The sequence below is a fragment of the Littorina saxatilis genome, linkage group LG4, assembly GCF_037325665.1.
Source record: "Littorina saxatilis isolate snail1 linkage group LG4, US_GU_Lsax_2.0, whole genome shotgun sequence".
Taxonomy (NCBI): domain Eukaryota; kingdom Metazoa; phylum Mollusca; class Gastropoda; order Littorinimorpha; family Littorinidae; genus Littorina; species Littorina saxatilis.
Window position 1 is genome coordinate 69,033,148 of NC_090248.1, and position 10,000 is coordinate 69,043,147.

At 49.6% G+C, this 10,000-nt stretch overlaps 1 protein-coding gene across 1 annotated transcript in view; it reads right to left on the reverse strand.

Moving 5' to 3' along the window:
• The window catches only part of LOC138965491 (uncharacterized), a 66,014-nt gene that overhangs the window by 42,310 nt on the left and 13,704 nt on the right, over positions 1 to 10,000 (reverse strand). Inside the window, exons 9-13 of the mRNA XM_070337665.1 lie at positions 7,467 to 7,823; positions 6,207 to 6,466; positions 5,526 to 5,763; positions 4,825 to 4,992; positions 4,178 to 4,295 (exon numbers count right to left, since the gene is read on the reverse strand). Of these exons, the coding sequence (XP_070193766.1) occupies positions 4,178 to 4,295; positions 4,825 to 4,992; positions 5,526 to 5,763; positions 6,207 to 6,466; positions 7,467 to 7,823 (1,141 nt within the window). The remainder of the gene's footprint in view (positions 1 to 4,177; positions 4,296 to 4,824; positions 4,993 to 5,525; positions 5,764 to 6,206; positions 6,467 to 7,466; positions 7,824 to 10,000) is intronic.

The window sequence follows — 10,000 nt, forward strand, 5'->3', positions numbered from 1 at the left end:
TCCGTCTGTCTCTCTCTCTGTCTCTCTGTCTATCTCCCCCTTCCTCTCTCCCTCTCTCCTCTCCGTCTGTCTCTCCGTCTCTCTCTCTGTCTATCTCTCTGTCTATCTCCCCCTTCCTCTCTCCCTCCGTCCGTCTCTCTGTCTCTCTCTCTGTCTCTCTGTCTATCTCCCCCTTCCTCTCTCCTCTCCGTCCGTCTCTCTGTCTCTCTCTGAACCTCTCTGTCTATCTCCCCCTTCCTCTCTCCTCTCCGTCTGTCTCTCGGTCTCTCTCTCTGTCTCTCTGTCTATCTTCCCCTTCCTCTCTCCTCTCCGTCTGTCTCTCTGTCTCTCTCTCTGCCTCTCTGTCTATCTTCCCCTTCCTCTCTCCCTCTCTCCTCTCCGTCTGTCTCTCTGTCTCTCTCTGCCTCTCTGTCTATCTTCCCCTTCCTCTCTCCTCTCCGTCTGTCTCTCTCTCTGCCTCTCTGTCTATCTTCCCCTTCCTCTCTCCCTCTCTCCTCTCCGTCCGTCTCTCCGTCTCTCTCTCTGCCTCTCTGTCTATCTCCCCCTTCCTCTCTCCCTCTCTCCTCTCCGTCTGTCTCTCTGTCTCTCTCTGCCTCTCTGTCTATCTCCCCCTTCCTCTCTCCCTCTCTCCTCTCCGTCTGTCTCTCTGTCTCTCTCTGCCTCTCTGTCTATCTTCCCCTTCCTCTCTCCCTCTCTCCTCTCCGTCTGTCTCTCTGTCTCTCTGTCTCTCTCTGCCTCTCTGTCTATCTTCCCCTTCCTCTCTCCCTCTCTCCTCTCCGTCTGTCTCTCTGTCTCTCTCTGCCTCTCTGTCTATCTCCCCCTTCCTCTCTCCCTCTCTCCTCTGCGTCTGTCTCTCTGTCTCTCTCTGCCTCTCTGTCTATCTTCCCCTTCCTCTCTCCCTCTCTCCTCTCCGTCTGTCTCTCTGTCTCTCTCTGCCTCTCTGTCTATCTTCCCCTTCCTCTCTCCTCTCCGTCTGTCTCTCTGCCTCTCTGTCTATCTTCCCCTTCCTCTCTCCCTCTCTCCTCTCCGTCTGTCTCTCTGTCTCTCTGTCTATCTTCCCCTTCCTCTCTCCCTCTCTCCTCTCCGTCTGTCTCTCTCTCTGCCTCTCTCTGCCTCTCTGTCTATCTTCCCCTTCCTCTCTTCCTCTCTCCTCTCCGTCTGTCTCTCTGTCTCTCTGTCTATCTTCCCCTTCCTCTCTCCCTCTCTCCTCTCCGTCTGTCTCTCTGTCTCTCTCTGCCTCTCTGTCTATCTTCCCCTTCCTCTCTCCCTCTCTCCTCTCCGTCTGTCTCTCTGTCTCTCTGTCTATCTTCCCCTTCCTCTCTCCCTCTCTCCTCTCCGTCTGTCTCTCTGTCTCTCTCTGCCTCTCTGTCTATCTTCCCCTTCCTCTCTCCTCTCCGTCTGTCTCTCTGTCTCTCTGTCTATCTTCCCCTTCCTCTCTCCCTCTCTCCTCTCCGTCTGTCTCTCTGTCTCTCTCTGCCTCTCTGTCTATCTTCCCCTTCCTCTCTCCCTCTCTCCTCTCCGTCTGTCTCTCTCTCTGCCTCTCTGTCTATCTTCCCCTTCCTCTCTCCCTCTCTCCTCTCCGTCTGTCTCTCTGTCTCTCTCTGCCTCTCTGTCTATCTTCCCCTTCCTCTCTCCCTCTCTCCTCTCCGTCTGTCTCTCTCTCTGCCTCTCTGTCTATCTTCCCCTTCCTCTCTCCCTCTCTCCTCTCCGTCTGTCTCTCTGTCTCTCTCTGCCTCTCTGTCTATCTCCCCCTTCCTCTCTCCCTCTCTCCTCTCCGTCTGTCTCTCTCTCTGCCTCTCTGTCTATCTTCCCCTTCCTCTCTTCCTCTCTCCTCTCCGTCTGTCTCTCTGTCTCTCTGTCTATCTTCCCCTTCCTCTCTCCCTCTCTCCTCTCCGTCTGTCTCTCTGTCTCTCTCTGCCTCTCTGTCTATCTCCCCCTTCCTCTCTCCCTCTCTCCTCTCCGTCTGTCTCTCTGCCTCTCTCTGCCTCTCTGTCTATCTCCCCCTTCCTCTCTCCCTCTCTCCTCTCCGTCTGTCTCTCTGTCTCTCTCTGCCTCTCTGTCTATCTCCCCCTTCCTCTCTCCCTCTCTCCTCTCCGTCTGTCTCTCTGCCTCTCTGTCTATCTTCCCCTTCCTCTCTCCCTCTCTCCTCTCCGTCTGTCTCTCTGCCTCTCTGTCTATCTTCCCCTTCCTGTCTCCCTCTCTCCTCTCGGTCTGTCTCTCTGTCTCTCTCTCTGTCTCTCTGTCTATCTCCCCCTTCCTCTCTCCCTCTCTCCTCTCCGTCTGTCTCTCTGTCTCTCTCTCTCTGCCTCTCTGTCTATCTTCCCCTTCCTCTCTCCCTCTCTCCTCTCCGTCTGTCTCTCTCTCTGTCTCTCTCTGCCTCTCTGTCTATCTTCCCCTTCCTCTCTCCTCTCCGTCTGTCTCTCTCTCTGCCTCTCTGTCTATCTTCCCCTTCCTCTCTCCTCTCCGTCTGTCTCTCTGTCTCTCTGTCTATCTCCCCCTTCCTCTCTCCCTCTCTCCTCTCCGTCTGTCTCTCTGTCTCTCTCTCTGCCTCTCTGTCTATCTTCCCCTTCCTCTCTCCCTCTCTCCTCTCCGTCCGTCTCTCTGTCTCTCTCTGCCTCTCTGTCTATCTCCCCCTTCCTCTCTCCCTCTCTCCTCTCCGTCCGTCTCTCTGTCTCTCTCTCTGCCTCTCTATCTATCTTCCCCTTCCTCTCTCCCTCTCTCCTCTCCGTCTGTCTCTCTGTCTCTCTCTGCCTCTCTGTCTATCTTCCCCTTCCTCTCTCCTCTCCGTCTGTCTCTCTGTCTCTCTCTCTGTCTATCTCCCCCTTCCTCTCTCCCTCTCTCCTCTCCGTCCGTCTCTCTGTCTCTCTCTGAGCCTCTCTGTCTATCTCCCCCTTCCTCTCTCCCTCTCTCCTCTCCGTCCGTCTCTCTGTCTCTCTCTCTGCCTCTCTATCTATCTTCCCCTTCCTCTCTCCCTCTCTCCTCTCCGTCTGTCTCTCTGTCTCTCTCTGCCTCTCTGTCTATCTTCCCCTTCCTCTCTCCTCTCCGTCTGTCTCTCTGTCTCTCTCTCTGTCTATCTCCCCCTTCCTCTCTCCCTCTCTCCTCTCCGTCTGTCTCTCTCTCTGCCTCTCTGTCTATCTTCCCCTTCCTCTCTCCCTCTCTCCTCTCCGTCTGTCTCTCTGTCTCTCTCTCTGTCTCTCTGTCTATCTTCCCCTTCCTCTCTCCTCTCCGTCTGTCTCTCTCTCTGCCTCTCTGTCTATCTTCCCCTTCCTCTCTCCTCTCCGTCTGTCTCTCTGTCTCTCTGTCTATTTCCCCCTTCCTCTCTCCCTCTCTCCTCTCCGTCTGTCTCTCTGTCTCTCTCTCTGCCTCTCTGTCTATCTTCCCCTTCCTCTCTCCCTCTCTCCTCTCCGTCCGTCTCTCTGTCTCTCTCTGCCTCTCTGTCTATCTCCCCCTTCCTCTCTCCCTCTCTCCTCTCCGTCTGTCTCTCTGTCTCTCTCTCTGCCTCTCTGTCTATCTTCCCCTTCCTCTCTTCCTCTCTCCTCTCCGTCCGTCTCTCTGTCTCTCTCTGCCTCTCTGTCTATCTTCCCCTTCCTCTCTCCTCTCCGTCTGTCTCTCTGTCTCTCTCTCTGTCTATCTCCCCCTTCCTCTCTCCCTTTCTCCTCCTCGTCCGTCTCTCTGTCTCTCTCTCTGCCTCTCTGTCTATCTCCCCCTTCCTCTCTCCCTCTCTCCTCTCCGTCTGTCTCTCCGTCTCTCTCTCTGCCTCTCTGTCTATCTTCCCCTTCCTCTCTCCCTCTCTCCTCTCCGTCTGTCTCTCTGTCTCTCTCTGCCTCTCTGTCTATCTTCCCCTTCCTCTCTCCTCTCCGTCTGTCTCTCTGTCTCTCTCTCTGTCTATCTCCCCCTTCCTCTCTCCCTCTCTCCTCTCCGTCTGTCTCTCTCTCTGCCTCTCTGTCTATCTTCCCCTTCCTCTCTCCCTCTCTCCTCTCCGTCTGTCTCTCTGTCTCTCTCTCTGTCTCTCTGTCTATCTTCCCCTTCCTCTCTCCTCTCCGTCCGTCTCTCTGTCTCTCTCTCTGTGCCTCTCTGTCTATCTCCCCCTTCCTCTCTCCCTCTCTCCTCTCCGTTCGTCTCTCTGTCTCTCTCCAATCCATCACACCAAGCGAATCATGCATGGAAGCGGACTGACCAACGTTGGACAGGACACCGAAGTCGAGTGATCCCTTTGTGTTGGCTCCAGTAAGGGCGTCCTGTTCGTACGTGGCTTCGATGGCGCTGCCGTTCACACAGGGCATGTTGTCGCCCACCTGGTGTATTCCACACACAGACCGTTAATCCAGGTAAGATGATGTGAGGTGAGGTGAGGTGAGGTGAGGTGAGGTGAGGTGAGGTGAGGTGAGGTGAGGTAAGGTGAGGTGAGGTGAGGTGAGGTGAGGTAAGGTGAGGTGAGGTGAGATGAGGTGAGGTGAGGTGAAGTGCGTTAAGGTGAGGTGAGGTGAGGTGAGGTGAGATGAGGTGAGGTGAGGTGAGGTGAGATGAGGTGGGATGAGGTAAGGTGAGGTGAGGTAAGGTGAGGTGAGGTAAGGCAAGGTGTGGTAAGGCAAGGTGTGATAAGTTAAGGTAAGGTGAGATGAGGTGAGCATGAGGTGAGGTGAGCTAAGCTAAGCTAAGCTAAGCTAAGCTACGCTACGCTGCGGGGTGAGGTGCATTTCACTAGCATACGAAGTCTTTTTCATTACAATTTATAAATATGTTCTTATTCATTTTTTTTCTCTTTTTTTTTTGCAGTGACATCCGCGATGAAGTGAAAAGAAATGAAACACCAGCGACACATACCTGCAGTATCTTGACGCTGCACACCGACAGACCCGCATCGGACACAGTCACGTTGATGGAGTAGGGCCCGAAATCGCTGGGGCTGGTCTTGATGAGGATGTGGTAGTTGGCTACGTAACCCACAGGCACGACGCCAGAGTTCTTGGTCACATGCACGTGTGGAGCAGCCTGATATTTGTTTAAGATTCAAGTGATTTTTCTCATGCAGAACAGAACAGAAACGCCAAAAGACATACACATTTTCTTTTAGAGCACAAACAACAACAAAAGACTCAGCTCATTTTCTGTTATAGAACTGAAGACACATCGCATTTTCTTTTACAAAACATAGACATAAAAACATCTAGACGAGAAAGTACCTCTATTATTGAAAGCATGTACGTACGTATGAACATAAGACAACGAAATAAGAAAAAGAAGAAAAAACTGAACATCACATCTCTATCAACATCAGTCACACACGCACACACACACACACACACACACACACACACACACACACACAGTCACACACACACACACACACACACACAGTCACACACACACACACACACACACACGCACGCACACACACACACACACACACCCACACAGTCACACACACACACACACCCATCCACCCACACACACACAAACATACACACCACACACCCAACCCCCCCACATACACAAACACATATTTGAAGTGAAAAAACACTCACGGTAGTAGGTGAAATAATCTTGGCAATGGCCTTGATCTGACCGACCCACATCTTGAAGGGGGAGTACATAACGCCCACAGACGGCCAGAGCTCCTCGTCAGCGGTCAGTCCAGCGTCGGGCTGCAGCATGAAGCTCACCTTGAGCACCAGGTTGTCTTCTAGCGTGTCGTTCACCAGCTCGTAGTTGCATACGGAGGGTAAGTTCAGCACCGCGCGGTCATTCAGACCCTCCTCAAACCTGTTGAAGAATGTCAAAGATAACTAAGGCCGGTTGTGTGTGTGTGTGTGTGGGGGGGGGGGGGGTGGGGGGGTGGGGGGGGGTGGGGGCTGGGTTCCGGGAGCCCGCCCCCCCCCCCCTTACCCGTCAAATGTACTTTTTTCTCAAGACGAGACCAGAACTACCAATTTCAATACTTAATTTTAACAGAACCCCCCCTCCCCCGCCTGGTTAGCCCCTGTACCCCAGATTAATTTTGGTAGCCCCTCCCTCTCATAGTGGCTATTACAAAATCAATTCATCCAAACAAAATGTCCATTTGCACAAAGAGCAACAATACAGGTCAGGTTCTTGCCGACGGACTCCAAACGTACTTTGTATTCGGACATCCCCCCCACTATCCCCCAACCCCCACACCTGCCCCCCCCCACACACCCTCACCGGTCCCCCACACCCACACTCACAGCCAGGTATATGAGATGGAACTGTTGATGGCTGACGGCACGAGACAGGGCAGGTTCTTGCCGACGGACGCCACCTGCACCTTGCACACGGACACCTGAGTGGCGCCGGTGGAGTTTGGCATGAGGGCCTCCAGGTCAAAGGGCGAGTACACGGTGTTGCGCTTGGTGCTGATGGTGACAAGGAACTGACCGGCCCCTCCGATGGTGACATTCCCCGCTCCCGCTTTCCACGTCAGGTTCCAGTCCGGTGTGGTTTCCTCCTGCAGTGAGGAATGTCGAGAGTTGTCCATAATTAAGTGTGATGTTTTGATCAAGAATAGATTTTAGTGGCTGTGTGTGCTACATACACACACACAAACATGCAAGCACTCACGCAGAAACGCACGCACGCATGTATTTACGCACGGAAGAACACACACAAACACAAACACGCAGATGAAAACACACACATACACACACACACAAACAAACACAACACACATTAAATATTTCAACAAACACATCCAAAATGTACTATCCCACACACTCAAAACAAAAACAGCTAACCAAACGAACATCCAAAACAAACAAACAAACAAACAAAGCACTCATCAACCACCGGCACGGTTGGCCTAGTGGTAAGGCGTCCGCCCCGTGATCGGGAGGTCGTGGGTTCGAACCCCGGCCGGGTCATATCTAAGACTTTAAAATTGGCAACTCAACTCAACTCAACTCAAATTTTATTGGCTTCAATTTGTAGAAGAATTTGTCTTGCGCTTGGGAAAAAGTAAGAGTATAACGTATAAAAACAGCATTCATATCACATTTCATGTATTCCACACAGTAATCACTAGTATAAGCCTACAATTATCACATTTGTACCTGTATCATACATGCAAATAAATAGTATCACATTTCCACGTATCACACACAATATATACATTACATAACATACAGCAAGCTTCCATCTCCCGCGCCCCCCCCCCTCCCACACACATTAGTGGCTGCTCCGCCAGGCGTCTGGAATTATGGGGTTAGTGCTAGGACTGGTTGGTCCGGTGTCAGAATAATGTGACTGGGTGAGACATGAAGCCTGTGCTGCGACTTCTGTCTTGTGTGTGGCGCACGTTATATGTCAAAGCAGCACCGCCCTGATATGGCCCTGATGTTAAGCAAACAAACAAACAAACAAACAAACTCAACAAACAAACACACAAACAAAGAAACAAACTCAATTAAAAAACCCACTTTTGATAAAAATAAATAAAAGCCATGACTTACCGTCACATTAGGGACCTCAGCAGCAGCCTCAACCTCCAGGAAATACGAGCCAATCAGCAGGCGGTTGTCATTGATAATGAGGCCAAGGGTCATCGCGTGCGTCGAACCAACCGTAGCCAGGCTGTGATTGGTCGCCTTCACGAGGAATTGCACGCGCAAAACGTCAGGCGCGGTGGCGTTGGAGTCGACGAGGTCATACGGCTGCCAGCCCCAGGTGCCCACGTTGGTGATGACGCCCATGTCGACGTAGCCGCGGTCTGTGTACAGGGGGTCCCCGCGTGACGTGTAGGTCGGAGTGACCTCGCTCTCGGTACACGCCAGATTGTCTCCCATGCCCACTATGCGGATGGCGCAAAGCTGCAGACACGGCAGAGAGGAATCAGTGTTACAGTGTTATTGTTGGTTTGGACCTTACTCCGGACTTGATTGTACTGTCCTTCCTGGATACAATATCAACTTAACCGACACATGCTCACAACGAAGAAAAAGAACAAGAAACAAGTCGCGTAAGGCGAAAATACAATATTTAGTCAAGTAGCTGTCGAACTCACAGAATGAAACTGAACGCAATGCCATTTTTCAGCAAGACCGTATACTCGTAGCATCGTCAGTCCACCGCTCATGGCAAAGGCAGTGAAATTGACAAGAAGAGCGGGGTAGTAGTTGCGCTAAGAAGGATAGCACGCTTTTCTGTACCTCTCTTTGTTTTAACTTTCTGAGCGTGTTTTTAATCCAAACATATCATATCTATATGTTTTTGGAATCAGGAACCGACAAGGAATAAGATGAAAGTGTTTTTAAATTGATTTGGACAATTTAATTTTGATAATAATTTTTATATATTTAATTTTCAGAGCTTGTTTTTAATCCGAATATAACATATTTATATGTTTTTGGAATCAGCAAATGATGGAGAATAAGATAAACGTAAATTTGGATCGTTTTATAAATTTTAATTTTTTTTTACAATTTTCAGATTTTTAATGACCTAAGTCATTAATTAATTTTTAAGCCACCAAGCTGAAATGCAATACCGAACCCCGGGCTTCGTCGAAGATTACTTGACCAAAATTTCAACCAATTTGGTTGAAAAATGAGGGCGTGACAGTGCCGCCTCAACTTTCACAAAAAGGCGCATATGACGTCATCAAAGACATTTATCGAAAAAATGAAAAAAAACGTTCGGGGATTTCATACCCAGGAACTCTCATGTCAAATTTCATAAAGATCGGTCCAGTAGTTTAGTCTGAATCGCTCTACACACACACACACACAGACACACAGACACACACACACACGCACATACACCACGACCCTCGTTTCGATTCCCCCTCGATGTTAAAATATTTAGTCTCGATGTTAAAATATTTAGTCAAAACTTGACTAAATATAAAAAGGATTTATTTTCCACATAGCATAGACGCCATTGGTATTTGTCCAAGGTTTCCACATGGAATAATAACACGGAATGGGTCGGCCTATATTCTGTGCAGAGTGAGATTTGGTTTTTGCTTTTGCTGAATGTATTAAGAAGATTGGCATAGGTGTCAATTACGAAATAAATTCAGCAAAATATTGCCACTGCACAGGAAGCAGCCAGGCTGTTGAGTTTTGTGTGTGTTCTTGAGCTGAAGGATGCTCACATTGTGTGTGTTCTTGAGCTGAAGGATGCTCATATTGTGTGTGTTCTTGAGCTGAAGGATGCTCATATTGTGTGTGTTCTTGAGCTGAAGGATGCTCACATTGTGTGTGTTCTTGAGCTGAAGGATGCTCATATTGTGTGTGTTCTTGAGCTGAAGGATGCTCACATTGTGTGTGTTCTTGAGCTGAAGGATGCTCACATTGTGTGTGTTCTTGAGCTGAAGGATGCTCACATTGTGTGTGTTCTTGAGCTGAAGGATGCTCACATTGTGTGTGTTCTTGAGCTGAAGGATGCTCATATTGTGTATGTTCTTGAGCTGAAGGATGCTCATATTGTGTGTAAACGCCTGAAGCATCTGTGATAGTAAACATGATCGCATGCACGAGATGTAGTGCACTTCTATACGAAATGTTGCCATCTGACAAACACGTTCGCTCTTGTGCGATGTAGAGCAATGAATTGTCCCATTTGGCTCTGATTGTGTTTTGGCAGCAACCAACCTCGCTGTGCTCGTTTGTCCCAAACAAGTTAGTCAGTTTATACGGAATGTTATATCCAATGATCTTGAGATGTACCAGGGTATTCTTTTTGTTTACTGTTGTATTGTATTGTATTGGACTGTATTGTATGCTATGGTATGGTATGGTATATAGTATGGTGTGGTGTGGTGTGGGGTGCCGTTGTTTTGTATTGTATTGTATTGTATTGTATTGCATTGTATTGCATTGCATTGCATTGCATTGCATTGCATTGCATTGCATTGCATTGCATTGCATTGTATTGTTTCTTACCTGGAAGGCGACAGCAGCGTCGTTTAAGCCTTCAATGAAAGAAGCGATAACGCCAGAGCGTATTGTATTGTATTATATTGAATTTTACTGTTGTTAAAAAG